Raw genomic sequence first — 26,157 nt, 5'->3', positions numbered from 1 at the left:
GGATCTTCACCAAAATCGAATCAGTTCGTCCTTGTCACACACCCAACCTGCAGACCAAATTTTTATCCGAATCCGTCCACAAGTTTTTGAGATATTCTGCACACACACACACACACACACACACACACACACACACACACACACACACACACACACACACACACACACACACACACACACACATACACACACACACACACACACACACACACACACACACACAGAGAGAGGTGAAAACATAATCTCCTTCACCTTCGGTGCCGGAGGTAAATATCATGCTCTATATCGCGTTTAGCCCTATCTCATAATGGTGTCGAATCATTTTAAAATTAAATAATTCTCGTATCCATATCTGTATTCGGATCTTCACCAAAATTGAATCAATTCTTCCTGGTGACATTCCCAAACTGTCCACTAAGTTTTGTTGGAATCCATCAATAACCTTTTGAGATATTGGGCTATATATCATTTTTGGCCCGATCTCTCAATGGTGAAGAATCACATTAAAAAAATTCTAGTAATCGGATTCGGATCTTCACCAAAATCTAATCAGTTCGTCCTTGTCAAACACAGAACCTGTCCACAAAATATTCTCCGGATCCGTCGACAACTTGAGATATTGTGCACACAAACAGACAAACAAACAAACAGAAAGGGGTGAAAATATAGCCTCCTTCAACTTCGGTGGTGGAGGTAATCACAATAGCTTACGACGTGAACGCTTCCTTGTCACCCAAGTGCTGTGCCGAGCTAAGTTGTCAAGTTAGACATATGATATCATCACGGTATAAAAGCAACACAATGTACATCCTTCGACAGTGCTCGTGATGATAACATTGGGACTTAAATTAATCAATAAAAACAACACTGCGTTTCTTCTGTACTTCTGTCACGGAGCTGAAGCAAAGCGAGACCACACTGAGCAAAGCCAGTGAATCAAAGCATCATGAGTAGCACAAAGTCGAGGATTATTTCCTCGAGTCCTCAGCCGGGCAGTGGTAGCCAAGAGGATGTACCAATGTGGGAGAGAAAAATTGGATTTTTCGCCACGCTCTTTGGCAGTCACGCATCCTGGGAAGCTGCTGCAGGATCTTAGCACCCTGACAGAGGCAGAGCTTAGCTGGTTAAAAAGATCCGGAAGCATTTCACACGTTTCCATTGCTAACATTTGTCATATTCACACAGGTGTGCATGCTGTGAAGCTTGAGAAAGAACCGTGAATGAAAGTCTATGTTTTTAAACAAACTACCCAATGGTTTTAACCTCTATTTGTGGTTGTAACCTCTACATTGGTTACAACCCTCCCAGGATTCAAAGTATCCACCTTCATTTAGATCAAGGATTCAGTTTCCAGGAGAAGGATGTCAAGTTTTGTTGTTCTCGCATCATTTGTTCCGATTGCTCTTTTCAGGATCGTCAATGAACCTGGACTGCCTCCACTTGCATTTCATTTGTCGTAATATTCCTCTGAGGTCTCATCGTTTCTGAGTGACAATTTGAAGCCTCACCTTTTCCACTTTTGCCTTTCCACTTAACCTGTGACATTTAATTATTTTCAAGGAGGTGCTCCTCGTGCCCTTTTGCTTTCACAATATGCAACTGCGCTCGCTCTTACGGTCCAGTCTCTGTCTCTGTCTCTGTCTCTGTCTCTCTTAGTTTTGTCAAGTGAGATATATATATATATATATATATATATATATATATATATATATATATATATATATATATATATATATATATATATATATATATATATATATATATATATATAGTGATTGATGACAATTTCATTCCAAACGCAACTTGAACTCTCAAACTTTGGCAAATAAACAACGATCGCACAAGTCACGATGTATGCTGACATGACAGGATATGATGAAAGTCAATGACGGAAAAAGTGCAACTTTTCACTCCTGGAAAAAGTTCGGAGCAACAGAGTTATTTGGAGACGAAGGGGTGGGACTTTTACATTGTGACATCACAACATTGTAAAATTGCATGGGCAATTAGAGAGAGAAAAAAAAAACTATTTAAAAATATTTAAGGAACACAATCGCAAAAAGACGTTTCCCATTTGAAAGCGAAATATCGCTCAAAAAATATTGAATGCGCATGGTGATGTCAACAGTGGGCAAAACTGAAGATGGAAGTGAAACAGGAAGTTAGTAGCATTATTAGTGCTTCACATGTTTTAAATAGCCTTGTAAAACCAATGTCTGAGAATCTGTATCGTTTTCAAGCTGTTATAAACCTTCGTTACTCCCTGTTAACGACGGTGGCACCACTGATTACATGTATGCCAATGGGCCACTTCTTGATCTTTCTTGTTCTGTCACGTAACCGTCGACCAGATAATAATTGAATTATAAGTGGGAACAGAGAGACCAAAGTAATGATCTGTCGAAAGCTAATCATTGAAAACGAAGCGAGCGTTTGCCGGCAAAATATCTTCCGATGTCTTGGCACATCATGCAGTTGACTGGCACAGATGAGCCAATAATTCGACGAGGTGACCATCACACACTTGAAAAGCGACACGGTATTTTTGAAGACTCGGCCTTAACTCAAATGCTGTGAGCAAATGCATATTGGATGAATATTCCATTCCAATTGTAGCCTGCTGCTTGCATCATTACTGAGGTGCCAGTGTGCCACTTATGCAGTACCCATGCTATTAGGGCAGGATGCTTTATTAATTTGTTCAGGGTGCGGGTGATTACTTGACTCCTCTTTGCGAAGGACACCACGAGATATTTAATGTCCACCAACTACCAGTGCTGGAAACCAGGTCATCCGGCTTAACGTCTCCTCCGATGGACGGCACACACATTGTGAAACATCGCTCTTCCTGAGAAACACCGGATTGACAGTTTATAGCTTTCGTTGTGATTCGAACCCAGGCTCGAGAGCCCAGAGGCGAATGACGAACTCGGTTACGAGATGAGAGAACGTGATGTTGTAATTGATTGATGTTCCCAAAATTCTTACATTCACTGCAGTGTTGCATTTTTATGGATGGAGAGGGTTGAGGGTCAAGTATCCAAGAGATGAAGGTTTACAAAGAGTTCCCAATCTGTGTCCCACACCTCAACGGCCACTCCCTATCCCCCCCCCTCCCTTCAAATACATTCTTCCATGCTACAAAATATTTATCTCACCAAATCTGTGGAGATACTTAACACTTCGAGAGAAATAAAATGTAAACAGGAAGTTTGATTGTATTTTTGGTGAAAGGAGCCCATTTATGGCAAACCACTAAATAATGCATGAGAGTGCACTAGCACACAGCAGGTTGCCCCTAACAAACCTTGTTTTTACGGTTGTCATTGTACTTGATGAGGTCGAGGATGAAAGTGAGAACTTCTTTAGGGCATAGGCCATGTGCATCTCGCTGCTTTGCCATTGCAATGGGAATATTCTGTGGAGGAAAAGAGACAAAGACAAGCAAAACAAGTCGCATGTAGCTTATAAAGCGACCCAATGTGCTGTACCCAAAGATGAACACGTGCAGGTAAACGACGAAAAAGTTTCAATGGGGTCAATCAAAGCCTTTTATTAGAAAACGTGATCAAGGCTCATGGAAGAGCGAGGCCAGAATGGAATGGAACAAGATGGAAAGGAGGAAACGCCAACAGAAGAGTCGAAGTCAGAGTGAGATCAAAGGGAGGGGGAGGACACATGGGGGTGAACAAGCTGCACTCAAGCTCAAGCACAACAAGAGGAGGAAGGGGAAAGTGGGGATGAAACAGAAAAGGAACAAATCAACCGACAAGTAACAAACGAAAATGGGTGAGGGAGAGGGGGAAATCACAACAACCTAGAAAAAAGGGGCGCTTGGGAATGGGGTCATTTGCGGTAGAAGAGATCATGAGTATGGATGGGGGATGACCGAAGGCAGTGGTGAACAACTTCCTTGAAACCCCGGAGGGAAGAATGGGACTGAACAGACTGGGGAAGTTAGTTTCACAGAAGAGACAAAAGAGGAAGAAATGAGTGGAGGTGAGCAGTGGTGATCAGTCTAAAAGGTTTAACCAAGAAGGTCACAACAGCCACTCTAACAAATGAATGCACCATTGCAACAAATTCAAAGCAGAAGAGAATTCCACAACTGAGGGAGTATTTTTGAAAAAGCATGACCCAGAAAGTTTTTGATTCTTATTATGGAAATGCAAAGCAACTAGGGGGGGGAGGGGGGATAAACAGCATCAAGACAATGGAAAACTAGAAAGCATTCAAAAATGCAAAGCCCATCTGCCGCCGCTTTGTACTCGAACTTGATGAAAACAGCGAAAAAAAAAACAAAATATAAAATGTATCCATGATTGTTCTCCATATTCTCATCACAAAGTCTTGTTGAACATTTGATGACAAAAACTCAAATGGTAGAAATGTTATGGCTTCGACACACACACACACACACACACACACACACACACACACACACACACACACACACACACACACACACACACACACACACACACACACACACACACACACACACACACCTCCCACTGCTACTGGCTCACTCGTCTTTATAAAGACAAGAGCAGTGTTTCTCAGCCGGATTTATGCAGCCGACCCACCCATCCTGGTATTTGGTCGCCACGACCCCTGTAATCCCTCCCTACAACGGTTAAAAATAAGTAAATAAAAACACAGGAATGAAGATTTTGAAAAAAAAAACCAAAACACTTTACTGGAGAAAATAATGGGTTTATTGAAGTGGGTTTTTTTTTTAAACCCAGGTGGGGAAAACTGGGCTTGACCCGTTAGTTTCAGCCCTGCTGCAGGAGTAAAAAAAAAGGCTGGAATCTGGGCCATTTTGATTTCTTTTTTGCACACATTTCAATTCGGTGACTAGTCTTCCTCAGCTAACATTGTAGGTCGATCTTGACATCAATCAGCCTGTTTGTGGCTTTCGTTTTGATCCCCACTAAGCTTGAGAATGCAAGTTCACATCGGTAATTTGTTGAAAACATCACCAGGACTTGTGCAACTACTTAGCGCAGACAGCTCGTGACCCCCCAGGAAACCCACTCACGGCCCCCATGTGGGACATGACCCACCATTTGAGAAACACTGGACAAGAGGTCGCTTGCTTCGGTAGAAAAATAAGGAGAATTAATTTTCTCAAACAAATGCCAACTGTAGGAAAGGCGGAGCGACTTTCCACGCGTGAGCTCTTCTTCAAAGCAAGAGACAGACAACTGAGGATGAGGGAAAGTGTGTATTATATGTAAAATGTATACAGAAATACCCTGGTTTACGTCACCCCTTATTATGTCGTTTGGCAAGTACATCGTCACGTTATTAACCCTTTGAACCACCCTGAGCTCCTTAGACTTTTGGCTCCCCCACCCTGGGCTCCCTGGAGAAAAATCCAGACGCTCGGGTATATGGAGGTTTGATTAGCGGCTGGTAAACCGGCCAGTCAAGAATATGGAGGTTTGAATAGTGGCCGGTAAAACAGCTGGTCGGGCATATGGAGGTTTGAACAGTGGCCGGTAAAACAGCTAGTCAGGAATATAGAGGTTTGAACAATGGCCGGTAACCGGCCGGTCGGGTATATGGAGGTTTGAACAATGGCCGGTAACCGGCCGGTCGGGTATATGGAGGTTTGAACAGTGGCCGGTAAAACAGCTGGTCGGGCATATGGAGGTTTGAACAGTGGCCGGTAAAACGGCTAGTCAGGAATATAGAGGTTTGAACAGTGGCCGGTAAGCCAGCCGGTCGGGGAAATGGAGGTTTGGACAGTGGTCGGTAAAACGGCCGGTCCGGTATATGGAGGTTTGAACAGTGGCCGGTAAAACGGCTAGTCAGGAATATAGAGGTTTGAACAGTGGCCGGTAAGCCGGCCGGTCGGGTATATGGAGGTTTGAACAGTGGCCGGTAAAACGGCCGGTCGGGTATATGGAGGTTTGAACAGTGGCCGGTAAAACGGCCGGTCCGGTATATGGAGGTTTGAACAGTGGTCGGTAAAACGGCCGGTCCGGTATATGGAGGTTTGAACAGTGGCCGGTAAAAGGGCCGGTCGGGTATATGGAGGTTTGAACAGTGGTCAGTAAAACGGCGGGTCAGGCAAATGGAGGATTGAACAGTAGCCGGTAAAACGGCCGGTCGGGTATATGGAGGTTTGAACAGTGGCCGGTAAAACGGCCGGTCCGGTATATGGAGGTTTGAACAGTGGCTGGTAAAACGGCCGGTCGGGTATATGGAGGTTTGAACAGTGGCCGGTAAAACAGCCGGTCCGGTATATGGAGGTTTGAACAGTGGCCGGTAAAACGGCCGGTCGGGTATATGGAGGTTTGAACAGTGGTCGGTAAAACGGCGGGTCAGGCAAATGGAGGATTGAACAGTGGCCGGTAAAACGGCCGGTCGGGTATATGGAGGTTTGAACAGTGGCCGGTAAAATGGCCGGTCCGGTATATGGAGGTTTGAACAGTGACTGGTAAAACGGCCGGTCGGGTATATGGAGGTTTGAACAGTGGCCGGTAAAACGGCCGGTCCGGTATATGGAGGTTTGAACACTGGCCGGTAAAACGGCTGGTCCGGTATATGGAGGTTTGAACAGTGGCCGGTAAAACGGCCGGTCGGGTATATGGAGGTTTGAACAGTGGTCGGTAAAACGGCTAGTCAGGAATATAGAGGTTTGAACAGTGGCCGGTAAGCCGGCCGGTCGGGGAAATGGAGGTTTGGACAGTGGTCGGTAAAACGGCCGGTCCGGTATATGGAGGTTTGAACAGTGGCCGGTAAAACGGCCGGTCGGGTATATGGAGGTTTGAACAGTGGCCGGTAAAACGGCGGGTCAGGCAAATGGAGGATTGAACAGTGGCCGGTAAAACGGCCGGTCGGGTTTCATGGAGGTTTGAACAGTGGCCGGTAAAACGGCCGGTTGGGTATATGGAGGTTTGAACAGTGGTCGGTAAAACGGCTAGTCAGGAATATAGAGGTTTGAACAGTGGCCGGTAAGCTGGCCGGTCGGGGAAATGGAGGTTTGGACAGTGGTCGGTAAAACGGCCGGTCCGGTATATGGAGGTTTGAACAGTGGCCGGTAAAACGGCCGGTCGGGTATATGGAGGTTTGAACAGTGGCCGGTAAAACGGCGGGTCAGGCAAATGGAGGATTGAACAGTGGCCGGTAAAACGGCCGGTCGGGTTTCATGGAGGTTTGAACAGTGGCCGGTAAAACGGCCGGTCGGGTATATGGAGGTTTGAACAGTGGCCGGTAAAACGGCGGGTCAGGCAAATGGAGGATTGAACAGTGGCCGGTAAAACGGCCGGTCGGGTTTCATGGAGGTTTGAACAGTGGCCGGTAAAACGGCCGGTCGGGTATATGGAGGTTTGAACAGTGGTCGGTAAAACGGCTAGTCAGGAATATAGAGGTTTGAACAGTGGCCGGTAAGCCGGCCGGTCGGGGAAATGGAGGTTTGGACAGTGGTCGGTAAAACGGCCGGTCCGGTATATGGAGGTTTGAACAGTGGCCGGTAAAACGGCCGGTCGGGTATATGGAGGTTTGAACAGTGGCCGGTAAAACGGCGGGTCAGGCAAATGGAGGATTGAACAGTGACCGGTAAAACGGCCGGTCGGGTATATGGAGCTTTGAACAGTGGCTGGTAAAACGGCCGGTCCGGTATATGGAGGTTCATACAGTGGCCGGTAAAACGGCCGGTCGGGTATATGGAGGTTTGAACAGTGGCCGGTAAAACGGCCGCAAGGTTTCAAAGGGTTAATACCACTTCTCAATATTCTTTTTTTTTAATTTATTTTAAAAGCCATACCTTTTATTCTCAAGTGTTTTCAGAACTTACAACACTGATAAAGACACCAGAATCATCGCTAAAGCATCAAATCGGGAGATCGCAAAATCGCCGAAAGAACTGCTGTACTTTGCATCTCACAAAAGGAAATATATTGTAAATTTGCTAAGAGGCATTGTAAAAGTGTTACCTTGGAAGTGAAATTAAATGTTATTTGTCAAAAGGATGCTTGTGAAGATGCCTTTGATATTGCCGGGTTATCCGATTGATAAATATGCCCACATTCATTAAACGAGGACGAAGAAGACATACCACCAACGACAATCGCTTCCAGCAGAGGTTGTTTATTAACTTATTTATTTAAAAAATATGTCCGGTAATTGCTTTTTTATGCGTACGTGTACTTCAATATAACTGTCATTCATTAAAGGGTAATATCACAGGTAAAAAGCAAAATATAATATCTGAAGCGGTGATGTTATGAACGCATCCTCCCTTATTCCCTCAATAATTATGAGATAAACTCCTTTGATTTTCATCATACTTTGCAGGAACACATCCCCAACATAAACTAGGATCTTACAGTATACTGTATGTATACAGACATACATACACACGTGTGTGTGTGTGTGTGTGTGTGTGTGTGTGTGTGTGTGTGTGTGTGTGTGTGTGTGTGTGTGTGTTAAAGATCCCACAGTGTCCTTTGGGGAGATTACGCGAGTATCACTTGCACCATATGACCAAATGACAAATTCCTGCACACTTAGTTGCCCATCTTGCATCGGCGTGGTGACCCATCCAAGAAAATTTGGGAGAACCAATACTCTGGATCGAGCATGGGGCACAAGTGTTGGGCCACTGGTTTTGAGAGAGTGAAAGATCTTGTAACCCCATATTCATTGTGGCTGATGCATTTCACCATGTGTACTGCACAATACCACTAAGTGTAGTGGCCGAGACCGAGAAAAATGAGTCGACCCCTACCAGAGGTATAACAAGCTGAAACCGGTCTCATTTGAACCGTATGGATGTCTAGTTTTCGAAAACTGAGGTTGTAGTTGTTGAAATTCTACACAACATGGTGAATTAACCCCTTGAGTGCAGGAACAAAAGAAAAAATGGCCATTTTCAATAATTCATTATTTACTTCAATAAGCATAAAATACATGTAGAATGGTTGATTATTTCAGGGTATTTCTATGTATTGAACATGTTCAAAGATACTTCAGGGGGTTTAAGGCTCCTCTGGTGGTTAAGGACCCACAAAATACCCCCAATTTTGGCAGTTTTGTGCAATTTTAGGAAAAACTTGTACGTTTTCTCTTACTAAATGCCCAATATATGTTTTAAAAGTGCCAAATTTGATTATTTTCATCAGGCAGGTTGTCTCATTAAAGAATATGTCAGTTAAACTATGATAGAATGTTCACAACCAGGTAAATTAACCCTTTCTCTGACATGTGCGCAGTTCGAGTGAAAATTTTCATTTTTCTAAAATCGGCATCTTTTATGCAAAAATAAACTGTTATGGAAAGCTATGGAAAATATCAGGGTTACTATTAGAAATTGATATTATGCAAGGTATTTCATGGACTTTATGCTGCCAAGGGGTAAAAGACCCTCCGGAATACCTGCCTGATGAAAATAATCAAATTTGGCACTTTTAAAACATATATTGGGCATTTAGTAAGAGAAAACGTACAAGTTTTTCCTAAAATTGCACAAAACTGCCAAAATTGGGGGTATTTTGTGGGTCCTTTGCCACCTTAGCAGCCTAAAACCCGCTGAAATATCTTAAAACGTGTCCAATACATAGAAATACCCTGAAATAATCAACCATTCTACATGTATTTTATGCTTATTGAAGTAAATAATGAATTATTGAAAATGGCCATTTTCTCTTATGTTCCTGCACTCAAGGGGTTAATTCACCATGTCGTGCGGAATTTCAACAACTACAACCTCAGTTTTCAAAAACTAGACATCCATATGGTTCAAATGAGACCGGTTTCAGCTTGTTATACCACCGGTAGGGGTATCTCCTAAATTAGAGCCCTTTTTCAGCCCCGGCCACTACACTAACCAGACAACCGGATTTACAACCCTCTCATTCAAAAACCAAAGAATGAACTCCATTCACATTAACTTAACGTTCTAATAACCTCCGAGTCAATAAGATTATGCCAAGAAACAAACCGTGTCCGACAAACCTGCTCTGCTGCTCTCAAGCTTCCTCTCTGCCCTTTTCGCCCTGTCATATATCATTGGTCATCTTCCATCTTCTTGGAAATCAGCCAACATCACAGCATTACATAAAAATAAACAAAAGGTTAAAAAATGGATCCCCTTCACTTCAGACCAATTAGCTTACTTCCAATCATCAACAAGGTCATGGAATCCATCATCACAGTTGACATAAAATCATTCCTTTTCTCCAAGAGCCTCATCTCAGATCATCAATTCGTTTTCAGACCTGGTCACTCTACCTTGGACATGCTGCATCGAGACTCTCCCAACAATAGATGGAGGCCCTCAATATCAGACATGAGATCATGGCCGTCTCTCTGGACATATCTCCAGCTTTTGATCCAGTCTGGCATCCTGCCTTGCTTTCCAAACTGTCTGCCTATGGAATCCAAGGCCAACACCACTCTTGGATTACCGACTGCCTCCACACTCTTAGCGGAACCCTTTCATCTCTTCTCCCGATCAAGGCTGGAGTACCCCAAGGCAGTGTTCTAGGCCCCATATTATTCCAAATCTTCATCAATGATGTCACTGACTCTGTAAAAATCCTCTTTATATCTTTGCTGATGACTCCACACTCTGTCGTGACATCTCTCATCATTCTGACAGACAGGCAGCAGCCTCTTCCCTCTTTTCAGACCTTGACAAAAATCACAAACTAGTCAAACACTTGGAATATGCTTTCCAATCCTCAGAAATCCCACACACACACTCGATCTCGCCGAAAGGACCGCACTGCAAATCTCCGTCTACTTTCTCCCTCCGCCCTGCTGTTGGTGTTTCCCCTTTCTCCTGCTGTTCCCTTCGTTATGTTGTGTCCTGGCTCTTCCACGAGCCTGGACCATGTAAATAAACAAAACAAAAAAAAACAACCTAACCCTACTTTTCCAATTGAAACAATTCCCCGACATTCGCGGTTTTGACATTCGTGGCATTTTTCAGGAATGTATCCCCGCGAATGGTGGGGTGTTACTGCACTGTTAAAATGTTGAAAAATTTGGACAGCCCCTTAAATAAGGAGGGTGCATATGCTTACAGTACATGAGGGTTCTGAAAGGAAATAGAGTGGAATATCATCAGTAATAGATGAAGATTTTAATTGTATTTGTGGATTAAATGACCAAAATGAATAGCGATTCAAAACAAAATGGGACCTGAGATGGAATGTTGAGGAACACAAGAAGGTGGACAAAGGGAAGTCGTTGTATGGACCTGCGAAGACGGCAAGACGTGAACAACCATCGATACCATTATCAAGACGCAAGACGGTGATATTATGAAGATTTGCATCAAAAGCAATGGAGAAATCAAGATTTTTTTTACAAGAATATAACATGATCAGCATGTCATTGGCAGCACAAAATAAAGCTGTTTTTACACGACATGCTTACTCTTGAAACCAGATCAAAATAGTCCCAAGAGGAAGAATTGCTGCAGAAAAGCTGAGAAAAAAAGGGGATTCGGTGGGTGGTTCAAGAGAAAAAGAAAAGTCGATTCTAGTTCTGAAAGTTATTTGGACAAATAAATTTTTGCATTTTTATGCGGTATAGCCGCTTCAATATTTGGTATGTCCGTCTGTCCGTCTGAATTTTTTTTTTTGATGTGGTGTAGATGCTGAATTGACACAAGGGGGTGCTCCAGCTGCCGAGCATCACGAGAAGGAAATGGCAAACTGCACCACTTCCTTCGGACACTGCTGCGATTTTTTTTTCAGAAAAGGAAGGCTGATGGCAAGCAGCCTTTGAATGAAAGGGACCACTGACTTTTCAATCTGTAATTCACCATCTTGAAAAAAAACGTATCGTTTAAATATCGGCTGTCATCACCTTTTGCAGGAAATAGCTCTGGAAATTTGAGAAGTTGTTGGTTTTGATGATGTTGGGGCAACTCTTACAGCAGAACATGCGTGTGAAGAGAGACTTCATGGCTGGGGGCCCACTCCAGGTGTTCACCATGGCATTAGCTACCTGAGGACGACATCAGAACAACAACGGAATTAGGATTAAAAAATTTTTTTTTAACAGGGTCTAAGGTTCATGGAAGAACTGTCAAACATATCATGTGCACACATGTACGACAAAGACACCAGAGAACACAACACAAAACTTGACTTCAAACAGACAAACAGAGCCAGTGACCTTGGAGGAAGCAACGTAGCCTCCAGGGAACTATGGGGACTGGCGACACCATTTTATGACGTTGCTATTCTCTCCACAGTCAGCAGGACAATTCATGAAAAGTGTCCATCCTTCCCCCACTCTCCCACCCGAGGGAATTCTAAACCACAGGGTTAATCCATATTTGCCCCACCTCCCCCAATACTCTCTCCCCTCCCCCACATCCGAGGTTGCTCCTCGAGGGAGCAGGTGTTTCTAGTTCATTAAAGTTATTGGTATGACGCCACCAAATTGAGAATCGAACAGCCGACTTCGCAGACTCAGAATGGAAGCTCAAACCAGAATGTCACTGACATACAACTAGTCTTGCTCGTGAGAGTTAATGTCGATCTGCTTTGGTGGACAGGTAGAACAATGCATGAAATCAACAGTACGGTTATCGAGGTATGCTAATCATTGTGGGAAGCGATGAAAATCTCACGTTTTGGGCATTAACTCTTCATGGGAGCTCTGACTGCTTTTTTTTTTGCTTCGATGAAAGGTTAACAACGAAAACAACAGCTTCTCCTCGCTTGCCACGGCGGTTAGCAATACTCCAATCAACGTTTTGTTGATTTCATCCATCATAACACCACCGAGTGTGGTTTGCATGCATTATTAGAAATCAGAGTTTAATTATCTTGGCAGGCATACCAAGACAGAGAAAGTAGAAAGATAAAAGTAAAGAAGAATTTTAGTTTACTCGTCAAATTAAATGACTGAAAGATAAACCCGTGATGTTTGTAAAATCTGATCACAAGGTCCTTTGTGCAAGCCTCGAGAAGAAATGAAAAAAAAAAGTTGTTTACAAGCATGAAGAACCACAACAAACTCCAATATCCATTACATTAAGCGGTGAGCAAGGGATCAAAAAAGTAATGAAATACAGAACAAAAATGCCACAGCACTGCGGAAAGCTCAAAGTGGGAAATATTGTATTATTTTCCCCGTGGTACAGATTATGGAATAAATGGATAACGTGCAACACTGCAGCTTTGCGAAGAGTTCATTGCGTTGATGGCATTTTTGTTCCGTTGCTATTGCGGATGAACGTTATTTCTGGGAACCATGCAGGGGTTATTCAAAAAGAGAAATAAAAATGACTTGAACCCGCCGCCCTGCAAGAGAACGTCTGAAGCCATAAACTCCCGTCCCTCTGTCTCTGCTCTTCTGCTCATTAGGAGTTGTGGAGACATTCAAGAGCTATAGTCTAAATTTAGCTCAGACAGAGGATAGAAGATTTATTAGGGTGTTGAGCCACATTGTTCTCAGAGCTCACACTGGAGCTGCCTCTGCACTTTCATGCCTCTATTAGCAACCGGCAAAGACATGCTGTCAATAGCTATAATTTCTTTATGACGAAGAACAACACTTCATGGGCAAGAATCTCAGCTTCAAATTGGATTCCTTTGACGGAGAAAGAACCGGGAAAGAGCCCAACGAATGGCAACAACATTGATGGTGGCAGCAAACCCACATGGATGGCAAAAAAAACCTGCACTGCAGGCAAGAGGGCCGCAAAAAAGGCCACAGGCAAATGGAAGCAGAAATGAGGGGAAGTCAATAAGTAACTTTAAAATGATGATATCGATTCGAGAATGTAATGTGTGAATCTGTAGACGACATATGTCATATCTATGGGTAATAGTCATGTTTTGCCTGTTTTCGATCTGGCAACATTGAGTGAATGACATCAGTAGAGCAGTTCCAATATGACAGCTCCCTTAGAAGCATGCACCAGGGAGGAGAAGCGTTCTGTCATCCGTTTCTTGGGAAGTGAGGGCGTGAATCCCAGTGAAATCCATCGCAGAATGAAGATGCAATATGGTGACGCGTTTATCAGTGCAGCAGGTGTACGACTGGGACAGGAAGTTTAAAAGTGGAGTTCTTTCAGTTCGGGTGTGAGTTGTCTGGGCACCCACCTTGCAGACACTTTGCGGAACCCCAGCACGTTGTCAATGACATGGTGTGCTGAACCATGGCTAATGTTCAATTCAGAGATCACTTCATCCAGCGTAATGCGACGGTTTTCCCTAAGCACACGCTCAACTCCTGCAACCATTTCTGGTGTGTCGGCTATATGAGGCCAGTCAGAGCGAGCATCATCTGCCACACTAGACACTCCACTTTTAAACTTCCTGTCCCAGTCGTACACCTGCTGCAGCGATAAACATGTGTCACCACATTGCATTTTCATTCTGTGATGGATTTCACTGGGATTCACACCCTCACTTCCCAAGAAACAGATGATAGAACATTGCTCCTCCCTGGTGCATGCTTCTTAGGGAGCTGCCATCTTGGAACTGCTCCACTGACGTCATCCGCTCAATGTTGCCAGATCTAAAACAGGCAAAACATGACTCTTACTAATAGATATAACACATGTCGTCTACAACTACACATATTACATTCTCAAATTTATATCGGCATTTTAAGGTGACTTATTGACCGCCCTTCGTATGTGCAAGAGATCAACAGCTATGTCTGCAGGACAATTACGAAGTGTTGTGAGTTTACCTTGGCCAGGCATTGAGTGGCCTCGAGACGCACACGGTAGAAGCACTGCTCATGCTCAAGGATGTCTGTGAGGGCAAGTCTCGATGCTGGAGTTGGATATTGCTCGAGTGCCTGAATTGCCTCTAACTGGGCGGCAACGCTGCGCTCGTACCGCAGCTGGTATTGCCACATGAAGTCCGGTTGTTCGAAGGAGATACGCCGCAAGAGTGTCATGCCCGGGTCAACCCGGATCCACAGTAGGGGAGAATCCGAGCTAAGATGAAGAGTAATGCAATTATGGAAACGTTTCACCATCAAACTGTTACGCTTCGCTCAACAATTAATCAAACTCACACATGCTCAGAATGTAATCTGGCAATCGATCAGGACCATACTCTGTACAGAGCGTTGGTGCTGCCAAAGCAGTCTCCTTGGCTATTGGACACAATCCTGGACGGGTCGCCACTCCGACACAGGATACCAGCATGCTGGCACTCATTTTGCCAAACTCGGAAGGATGACAGACAGTCAACCCCACCTGTTATTAATTCTACAGCCGAGTGGGATTTGAACTCAGGATCCGAGGATCCCAACAACACCACCCTAACCATTAAGACAACTCCAAGCATGAATGTAATGACTACCCATTTAATCCTGCACCTATTCATTAATTGCTCAATTTACACTTCACACAGTTCCAAAAGTTCCTTCAAGGAATACTCACTCCATGGCAGAAAGGTCCATGTCAACCTCTTCCCCATTCATCAAGGGAATCTTTTTCTTCTTGTTCCTAAAAAACAAAACAAAAAACAAACGTCATAACCAGCTGGGAATTCTGGGTACTTTGATTGCACACACAAATTTGTCTGTGCTGCCTGTTGTGAGATACAAAGGCAATATACCAACTTAAAGCAGTAAAACTCATTTATTCCTAGAAGGAGAAGCGTCTGCCCGTGTGTTCGTCACGCTTCATTCTGAAAGGTTCCCACTGTCAAATAATAATAAAAATAGGACCACCTGTCCAAAAGCTCACCTGGATTAGGAGCAACATTCACTCAAACCCCCCACAGACCTCATTTGACCCTGAATTTTTTTTGATGCTGTGAACAAACTTTGGTACGTCACGGGTGATGAAGGTTGTGGTCAAGTTTCATTGAAATTGTGTGTGGAATTCAGAGAAGAGAGCAAACACCTATGTTGGGGGGGGGGGTCAAAAACCCTCCCATACACCGCCTCAATGAGCGCAGATTTTGATGAGGTCGATAAACTTTCATACATCATGGTGATGAAGGATGTGGTCAAGTTTCATCAAAATCATGCGTGTAGTTAAAGGAAAGAGAACAAATCCCTATTTTGGGGAGGGGGGATCAACCCCCCGCCCACCCCCACCTGTAGACCCCCTTAATGAGCGCAGATTTTGATGCAGTAGATACACTTTGGTACAACACGCGGGATGAAGGTTGTGGTCAAGTTTCATCAAAATCGTGTGTGTAGTTTGGGAGAAGAGAGAAAATACCTTTTGGGGGGGGGTGGGTGGGGGAGGGGTGGGGGGGAAGGATGGGGGGAGGGGTGTCAAAAAAATCCCCATAGACCCCATTAACGAGCGCAGATTTTGATGTGGTCGATATACTTATTCATCACTGGTAATGAAGGTTGTGGTCAAGTTTCATTGAAATCGGATGTGAAGTTTTGGAGGAGAAAGAAAATAGCTTTTGGGGGGGGGGAGGGTTAAAAAAAACCCCATTGACCCCCTTTATGAGGGGAGATTTGGATGTGGTCAATAAACCTTCGTTCGGCATGAGATATGAAGATTGTGGCCAAGTTTCATCAAAATCATGTGTTTGGTTCAAGCGCTAATGACTGAAGTGTTTACGGACTGAATGACTCACTCACTCACTCACTCACTCACCTACAAACACTGCTCGGTCGCATAAGCTCACCTGACTAAAGTCCAGGTGAGCTAAAAATGGTACCGTTGGAAAGCTAATAATATATTTAGTTTGAAAAAAGATTTGTGTGCGTTTAATCATAAAAATTCTGGTTTAAAAACACCTTTCGGGGGGGGGGGCAGATGGGGATGGGTGGAGGGGAGAGGAAGAAGTGGGATCTGGAGCTTTAATGTAGCAGTTCCAACGGTACGACAGCAGTCCAACCCTTAAGGAATAAAGCGTGACTGACATAGAAGGAGCACACAAAATTATATATAGTCATACTTCTCAGAATAATATAAAAATATATAAAAGCATGCGGAAGGAGCACACAAACAACAACCATAGCCACAACAACCACAGCAGCAGCAGCAGCAACTATGTGTTACAAAAGATCCCTTTTCACACATTTCACTTCATTTTACATCCATATTGAGATTCACAGATGGACATGCAATATGTTTGTGAAGTACAACATGCTGTCTTTTGATTAAAACAGTCAGCCAAGCGACGGGTTGAGATATGCTTTGTGCCTCAAAATGGAATGAGATTCATTTGTGTCTGACAACTGGACCCGTTAGTCCCTTGGAAGAAATTTTCATTTCTCTTCATGACCTTGTTGCATACCTACCTGCCGTACTGCTTGAGCATTAGCTTGCCTTTTCACCAAGCCCAGGTGAGCTTTGGACCAGGGTGGGGATTATATATTACAGTAGTTATTATTATTATTATTGCCAAATGATAATACTATTATTGTTGTTAATATTATTAGTATTAATTCGCCCTCGTTGGGACTTTTTCTGAAACATGATTATGGATTGGGTCTCGTCTGTCCATGTGTCCGTCCGCAGCCGTCCTCCACCATTTGCCGGACATGCATTTACGGGTCTTGTTCAAACTTGGCTCACAGATAACGAATGATGGCTTACACGTGCACATCATTTATTTTCGAGATCAGATCCAAGATGGCCGACTGACGGCCATTTTGTTACTTCAATGTGTCCCCAACCATTTCTCGGACATGCATGGTCCGATTTTGTTCAAACTTGGCACAAGCACAGTATGCATGTGCCCCTCACTTTATTTTACGTTGTAATCAAAGATGGCTGACTGGTAGACTGGCAGCCATTTTAGTTGTAAATACATATGGGCTGACCCTTTCACTCCGTACAGCAAAATTACTAAAACCACGGGGGCGATGACATTTCATGTCTTTTACTCCTTGGTAATATTTGCTTTGTTGCAATGTTATCATTCTTTTTGATATTTCTGTTGTAGTCAGAATGCCATGCCATGCAAGGACCTATTATATTTTTTACCACATTGTTATTCTGTATTTAAAATATATATTTTTTTAATTATTCCATATTTTTTACCCTGTTTTCTTTTTCTTTATTTTTGTGTACACTGTGGAAGCTTGTATGAGAGCTAATACACAGAATGTACAACAAGGGGAGCAGGAGACAAGAGGGGCAGGAGAGGGAAGGAAAAAAAAGTGTGGAACAGACGCATGAGGAGATCTGTGGAAGGGAGAGGGATGGGGTAGGGTACACGGGGTAAACAAGCTGGACACCACAGGGACTTTCAGGTCCTTACACATCCCAAATCAATTCTTATTCTTATTTTTCCCAGTGTGTGCCCAAGTTTAGAATAGGTACACCGTTTCCCTGCATGTCACAAAAGTTGACTAAAGGGTTGGTGTTAGGAAGGGCATCCGGCCATAAAAAAAACATTGCCTCAAAAAGGGAACCATGACAGAAGATTGTCATGGGACCCGCAAGGCTAGCCCCCACTCCAGCAGGGAAAAATGGCCTTAAGTGTGTGTGTGTGCGTGCGTGCGTGCGTGCGTGCGTGCGTGCGTGCGTGCGTGCGTGCGTGGTTTTTTTCTTATTCCTTTTTGATGTTTTATATTTTATCATGATGTTTGAACTTGCAGTGTCACCAAAAGAGGAATTCCCCTGGATATGGGACAATAAAGATTATTATTAGCTTATCTTGAATTTACATTCCAGATAAGGTATTCTCATCATGCGCCGTCCATCCGTCTCCTTTTACGGCTTCTCCGGCCAAACCGATGGGCCGATCCAGCTGAAATTTTGCAGCAACGTTCCGCTCCTGACTGGTAACAGGAATTGCAAAGCTCGTTCTGGTCACGTGACATTAAGTATGTCAAAATGGCCGACTTGGTAAATTTATTCAAAAATCTTCTCCAGACAGAATGCTACCAAATTTGGGGAACAACATTAAGCCAGGGAACGGATGTTAAATTGCGAAAGTCATGCTGATCACGTGACTGGAAGTGTGTCAAAATGGCCAGCAGCCAATTTTTGGGAAAATCGCGTAAATTCCTTCTCCAGACCCATCAGTCAGAATGACACCAAATTTGGGTGAAAACATAAGGATAGGGTTCGGATGTTAAATTGCAGAGGCCATGCTGATCACATGACCGGAAGGGTGTCAAAATGGGCAACTTAATCAATTTTTGTGAAAATGTCAAATTCCTTCAAAAAATTTCTTCTCCTGACCCACCAGTCAGAATCCAACTAAATTTGAGTCACAGCATTAGGACACGGTCCTAATATTAAATTGTGGAGGCCATGCTGATCACGTGACCAGAAGTGTGTCAAAATGGCGGTCGTGCAAATTCCTTCCAAAATCTTCTTCTATAGACCCACCTGTCAGAATGCCAAAAAATTTGGGTTGCAACATTATGGGAGGGGATAGGGGTGTTAATTATATTGTGGAAGTCATGCATATCATGTGACCAGAAGTGTCAAAATGGCCAACTTCATCAACTTTTGGGAAAATTGCATAAATTCCTTCAAAAATTTTCTTCTCCAGATCCACCAGTGAGGATCCCACCAAATTTGGGTCTCAACATTAGGACATGGTCCAAATGTTAAATTGTGAAGGTCATGCTGATCACATGACCAGAAATGTGTCAAAATGGCAGACTTAGTAAAAAATTTGGAAAATTACATTAATTCCTTCAAAAAAATCCTCCTCACCAGACCCACCAATCAGAATTCTACCAAATTTAGTTTGCAGCATGAGGCCAGGGCTAAGATAAGCTACAGGTCGAGTGGCCATATTTTTATTATTAAGCTGCTCCATACACCTTAACATGGTATGCATTTAAAAGATGGGAATTCTTTCAGATTCTTTGCAGTTAATTAACCTAATCAACTCAGGAGATCATGGCGATCATTTTACTGCATCACACTCCCCATCAGAAAGCTCCAGCAGAACTCCACAAAAAAATGACACACACAAACACACACACCTCATCCATTTATCATAGATGATGAAGAATGGCTATCGATTTATTAGATAAGAGTAGATGATAAATGGGGTTTCTGGGACACCCATTCAAATGAATGGGGGAAAAGGGAAAAACTTTCTGACTCAAGCCCCAAAAGCCCAAAATAGGAGACTGATTTTTCTCCCCACTGATCCCCTTCCCTCCCATACAAGCAAATGTAAAATTGAGTGATTTTCTCCCCACCTATCCCCTTCCCTCCCATACAAGCAAATGTAAAATTGAGACTATGAAAGATTGAGACGTTCCGATTAAAGCACTTCTTCCCTTTTATATTTTCATTATACTCAAAGAGCGAACCAATGAATATTTGCCCATGTTCTACTTTAGGGAATAACTTAATTTTCTTATAACATTCATTTCCATTGAGTATTTTCACTTTATCTCTTCAAGCACTAAAGAAAGGGAAGTTCACTATCCCTCCTTTGGTTCTGTAAAATGGGGAAGTGCCTTTAAGAGCACAGTCGTGCTGTGAAAATGAGGAAGTATTCTGTGCCCATGTCTCTCATGGTTATCTATCTATAATTCCAGCAATGTGTGTGTGTGTGTGTGTGTGTGTGTGTGTGTGTGTGTGTGTGTGTGTGTGTGTGTGTGTGTGTGTGTGTGTGTGTGTGTGTGAGACACCGCTGTTTCTCGACAACCACTGGTCCGATCTAATTGAAACTTGCCAGGTATATTGCTGGGGACCTGAGGATGTGCCTTTTCAAGGTTTGATATTAATCGGACAAGTGCTTCCCAAGTTATGGCCATTTATTTACCAGACCAATGGGAAGACATGTTGTTGCGTGGGCGTGGCCGATGGGGAAGGGAAGCTCAGCCGCGTTCCCCATTACGGGTTACAACGTACGGGCTTCGTACGGGAGAGTGATGACTTTGTGTATTCTAATAATTTCTCGATTTCTTATGCGCATTTATAGATAAACACAATGGCCCAAGTTATGATCGTTTTCATATTAGACGGTGTATAAATTTCGGGAACATCAGAGTGCTGGTATGCTCCAAACCAGGAAGTAAATTTTTTCTCTCTTCTCTTCTCTTTTTGTTTTTCCTTACCACGACATTGCGAAAAGGTAAAATACGTTGGCGCTAATTGAATAATTTTGTATTAAAAATAAATTGTGAATAATAGTAACTGCGAATAATATCGAACTTCCGGGTCACGCACGTACGGGCACGTGAGAGCGAAGAAACGGTCTGTGTGGTTTATTTTATTTTTTTTATTTTTTTTACGGGCACGTACTAGTATCTTAAATCATCAGAACACTAACAGAACAAAGTTAAGCTAAAAGCAAGCAAAAACAGCTTTTAAACGTGAGTTTTCTCAAAATCATTCAAAGCAAGCTGTTTCATTTTCGTGTTAAAATGAGTCAGTCTGGAGTCAGCCAAGCTGCCTTGCCCGAACCAAAAACATTCCGGTCATTTCCTACGTGGGACACACCCTGAAAAACCCATTGTTGTGTAATCTCCCATTACGTCATCAACAGGAGGTTATTTATTGCTTCATATGCTTGGGCTTCGTATTTATTGCTCGGGCTTCGTATGTTTTATTTAGAGCATGGATTGTGCAGATAATTTCTCGGACCTTGCGGATCAATCGTTTTCACAAGATGACAGGTGAGATCCTTAACCCAATTCATTATTTGTTGTTTTATACAGAATTAAATCACTATACAACCAATAATTATTGTGTCTTTTTCTAACAGGTTGTCCCCAATAAGAACATCGTTGATAACTGATCGAGAACAGGAGGCCTTTGAATTACACGATGAGTGGCTAAAAATGAATGACTTCCTTGAAGACATTCGATCGTTCTGAAGAGAATTGAATGACATTTTTGTTGGCTGGGAAAAAATCTCTCACGTCCTCTGACCTTGAATGAGTTGAGTCAAAGGTGAGAAATTATCCCTCTGTCTGTCTTTATCTCTCTCCCTCTGTCTTTATCTCTGGCTTTGTGTGTGTGCATGTGTGTGTGCGTGTGCATGTGCGTGTCTCTGTCTTTAACTCATTTTATTACTATTATTTTTTTCAGTTTAAACACCTGTCTGGATGAATCAAACACACAACTTAATCTTCTGGAGGAACCTGACACGACACTGTATCTTCTGGAGGTAAATGTTATATTTATTATTTTATTAATATCATAATATAATCATCTTTATATACCCTAATTGTTCTTCACTCTTTTTTTTGAAGAGAATATGTTGATCGAGTTTCAAAACCAAAACAAACCATCAGACTGCTGTGAAAGAAGATTTTGTTCAATGTTATTACTTTTGTTTAATTATAAATGCTTTCCTTATAATTATCTGATTTTGAATTACAAGAAAATAATAAAGAGGATGTAAAGGGGGGGGGGGGTAGGTGCGCTCCCCCAACGACCCACCACCCCCCCCTCATCCCTCTCCGTGTGTGTGTGTGGGATGTGGGATGAGGGGGGTGGTGAGTCAAAGGTGGGGGTGCACAGGGGAGTGGGGCTTGTGTCAGTGGGTGGGGCTTGTGTGGGTGGGGTTTGCATGGATGTGGCTTGTGTGGGTGGGGCTTGTGTGGGTGGAGCAATTTTTTTAAATTAAATAAACATGTTGTGTGTGGGAACTAATAAACTAATCACTAATTATGTGGATATGATGGATGTGGATGTGGCTTATGTGGGTGGGGTTTGCGTGGATGTTGCTTGTGTGGGCGGAGTCCAAAAAAATTTTTTTCCCCTAATTTATCTTTGTCTTTTGTAATTCCTGTTAATAAAATGAACCTGAAATCTTTTCCCCCTTTAAATCACATAATTTGTAAGTCCAAGGAACTGTACCGACGACATAAACAATTTTAAAACGTTCATTTGTCCATCGCTTGGTATAACCTTTTTCAAAATGAGATTTCCACCTGTTTATTCTTACTATATCATCAACTTTGAACTTAGGCTTTCAGACATTAATCTCTTTTTCATACATTAATTTTGAAAAATGTTTCTGATGGCTTCGTTTTCGTTGAGGTGTGAATTGTGTCGTTGTACTTATCTACAATGTCCTGAATTAAAGACAACCATTGTTGAGACAGAGTTGAGTGAATTTTTTAGATCGTCTCTCTTTTCAAGTGCGATAAAAACGCTCAATAACAACCACTTTTCCTTCATTAAAGGTGCTGTAGAATGTAATGTTGTTATTTTAAAGAAAATTCATAAATGTTTTGTTGTAGAACTCTGTACCCTCATCAGTCCACAATTTTTAGGTTTTCTCTTGCTTTTATTGAATATCTGTTGGAAAGCCAACATAAGAGTATTACCTGTTTTGTTTTTCAAAGGAACAACCCACACATATCTACTCCTCAAATCAATAACGGTTAAAGCATACTTGTACCCCTTAACATAATTGAGTTCAATTAATTCAGCGGACCAGATATATCAACATCCTTGGAATAAACCTTCCTTCTATGAAACTTTGTGATTATTGGTTTATGTAATTCATCAGCTAATTGCTCTTCAATCTTAATGACATCAATAGAGCCTATAAGTTTTTTGAATTTCCAAGCCCAAGTTTCAATTTAGCACTGATCATCTTCTTCACGATGAACCTATCAACTTTTTCTCTCAAGGTTGGATTTTGTATCAGAGACAAATTGTACAACATTTCTCTATCGGCTTCATGTTTTTCTTCCAACGTTGTGCTATTTTCATGATCAATATCGTGCCTCATGCACACTTCATCAACCCTATTGATAGGTTTGCTCCACGGTTTAGGATTGTCAGCCTCATCTAATCTTTTATTCAAGTTTGTTCCTGGACCACAGAAAGAATACCCTGGTAGATGTAATTCCCCTGGTATTCCCGTTGTTGTAAATTTACTTCCTGATAAAAACTTTTGTATATCTCCCCCTTGTTTGTGTTTGGTGATGAATTCACTCTGTTTTGAGCCACACACCAAACATTCACCTTTTTGTATAACCCTATTATTTTTACTTTTAACATCAGAGAATTTTTTTTACTCTTGGTGTTCTTTTTACATTTGAGACAATAACTCATTTATTTATGTGAAAAATTCCAAAAGAGTGAGAAAAACTTTTTTGTTTCCAACATGCACATTTGAATCTTAATTTTTAAAACATAAAGAATCGTTAGAAATGTCTTCACTCTCTCCTCCATTTATTTAAGAAAAAAAAGTAAAACTTTAAAGTCAATTACACCAACATCATCAATAATATAATCTTTTCCTTCTTTCTCTTCTTCATCTTCACTTTCTTGTTTAAATCTTCTCCCTGAAACCAATATTAATAGTCTTTATGCATATATTTCGAATAGACTTGTCAATTCTTTGTTTTCCTCCTCGGTGCATTGAGATTTATTTATTTTCTGTCATACCTTTGATCTTTTTATAATCTCACTGGTTTCCATATTTTTATATTTATTTATTCTCTCTCTTTCCTCCCTCTACCTCTCCCTCTCTTCTCCCTCTCCTCCTTCTCCTTCTCTCTTGTCTCAGTTTCTTCAACTCATTCATCATCCCTTACAATCCATGAACCACTTTCACCCCATAGAATATCATACATATATTCATCTGGATTCTGCGATACTCTTGAATCCACAATTATTTTTCTCATAATAGGAAACCAAAAAGATTTATTGATGATTTCGAAGAGTTTTATATTTCATCACCTTTAGAAGTTCATTTTTATTTAATATTTTAATCAAATCTCCATTTGTGGGTTTTTTAATATCAGTATAAGGCCAGTTCTTAATTGAAAAATGTCCGTGTGTATGTTCCAATTCATAAGGAATGTAAAATCGAACACCCTTTTCTTGTAGGTATCCTTGAATGCAAAAATTAAAATTTTCTTGAAGCCTTCTTGCTGTCATTTATGTATCAGAAATATATGACAGATGAATATGATGACACGTAATACCTCCCCATCTTCCCATAGTTAAATCAGTTTGTATTCCTCGACTTTGTATAATTATCCAATTTCCTTCCTTCTTTGTCATATAAACGATTGCTTCACCATCATATAATTTCCTATTCCCGAAATCGTGTATTTGTTGTTTGCCAATTGTGCTTCCACATATCTCCTGTTTCTTACCAAGAGGATAATATTCTTCTTTACGAGACTGATAAAAATCGTGCAGGTCTTCAAGGTTGAATGAAAAAGACCAATTATATCCTAAATCACACATATTATACCTCCATTTCTCTATTCTCACATTAACTATTCTTCCTTCTTTATAAAATTCAATACGAAGCAGATAATTGAATTTAATAAGAAAAGGTGTATGGTTTGTTGAACCAGGTGTTGCGGTTGTAAATTCTACTCCTGAAACAAAACGTGCCGTTTTATTAAAGGATAAATATTGTGATAAATTACTTAATCTCACCAAGTCATTCGCGTCAGTCGGGCTTGGATAATTTATAAGCATTTTTCACATTAATATTTTTTGCTATACTATATTTGTCATTCAGCCTGTGCCTTTGTGTAATAATTTGATAAATCAATATCCAGTTCTTGGAATACACCAAAGATAGAATCATCTTTACCAACATAAGTCATTTAAAATAGATTAAAATAATGTCATTAAAAATTGTATTTTTGTTGAGTTGAAATAACACATATAGACATAATTGACCACAACACTTGGAATTTAATTCTTGGACTTGAAATGTTTGATAAACACCATTCTGTAAGAATTTGACTTCAACAGGTGGTGGAAGAGAAAACAAAATAATATTTGTCTTGACGATTAAAAATACAAACCCAATGAGAACCGTTCCCATTATTATCTTCTAAGTTCATAATAATAATTTTTGTATGTTTAGACAATTCATCTCTCAAACAAATAACCACATTATTAATTTTTAATTTCTTACAATATTTGATAAGTTCTAAATTTGATGTTGTATTCTTTCCAAATTCTTTAAACCACTCATCAATGCTCATTTATTTATTAGAAAGATATAATCCATTACCCCTTTTAGTTAATTTTACACCTGCTTGTGCGATAGAAGAAAGCATATCTCCAACAAACAATCTCACTTTATCAGGCAGACTTTCAAGTTTTTCAGCAAAATCTACAATTACACCACTTCCACTAATTTGTTTCTCCAACTCTTTGTTTTGTCTTTCCAATTATTTTTGAGCCCGGAGTTGAGCCTTCCTTTCGTTGGCAGTTTTCACCACTGCTGAAAAAAAAATCCAGTTCTTGTCAATGAATGTCAATGAAAAATCCAGTTCTTGTCAATCACAGTCAATGAGAAAAATAATATAAAAAAAAAA

The 26,157-nt window shown here is 41.6% G+C and overlaps 1 protein-coding gene across 3 annotated transcripts in view; it reads right to left on the bottom strand.

Moving 5' to 3' along the window:
- TAF2 (TATA-box binding protein associated factor 2) overlaps nucleotides 1–26,157 on the bottom strand; it is a 129,226-nt gene that overhangs the window by 34,354 nt on the left and 68,715 nt on the right. For all 3 annotated transcript variants that reach the window (XM_085853727.1, XM_085853728.1, XM_085853729.1), the window contains exons 15-18: nucleotides 15,383–15,448; nucleotides 14,680–14,932; nucleotides 11,833–11,973; nucleotides 3,308–3,418 (exon numbers count right to left, since the gene is read on the bottom strand). In XM_085853727.1, the coding sequence (XP_085709853.1) occupies nucleotides 3,308–3,418; nucleotides 11,833–11,973; nucleotides 14,680–14,932; nucleotides 15,383–15,448 (571 nt within the window). The remainder of the gene's footprint in view (nucleotides 1–3,307; nucleotides 3,419–11,832; nucleotides 11,974–14,679; nucleotides 14,933–15,382; nucleotides 15,449–26,157) is intronic.

This window comes from Eptatretus burgeri, chromosome 14, assembly GCF_056783735.1.
Source record: "Eptatretus burgeri isolate ZD-2024b chromosome 14, Ebu_testis_v1, whole genome shotgun sequence".
Taxonomy (NCBI): domain Eukaryota; kingdom Metazoa; phylum Chordata; class Myxini; order Myxiniformes; family Myxinidae; genus Eptatretus; species Eptatretus burgeri.
Note: the sequence above shows the minus strand (reverse complement) of the source record. Positions and strands in the feature narration are given on the sequence as shown.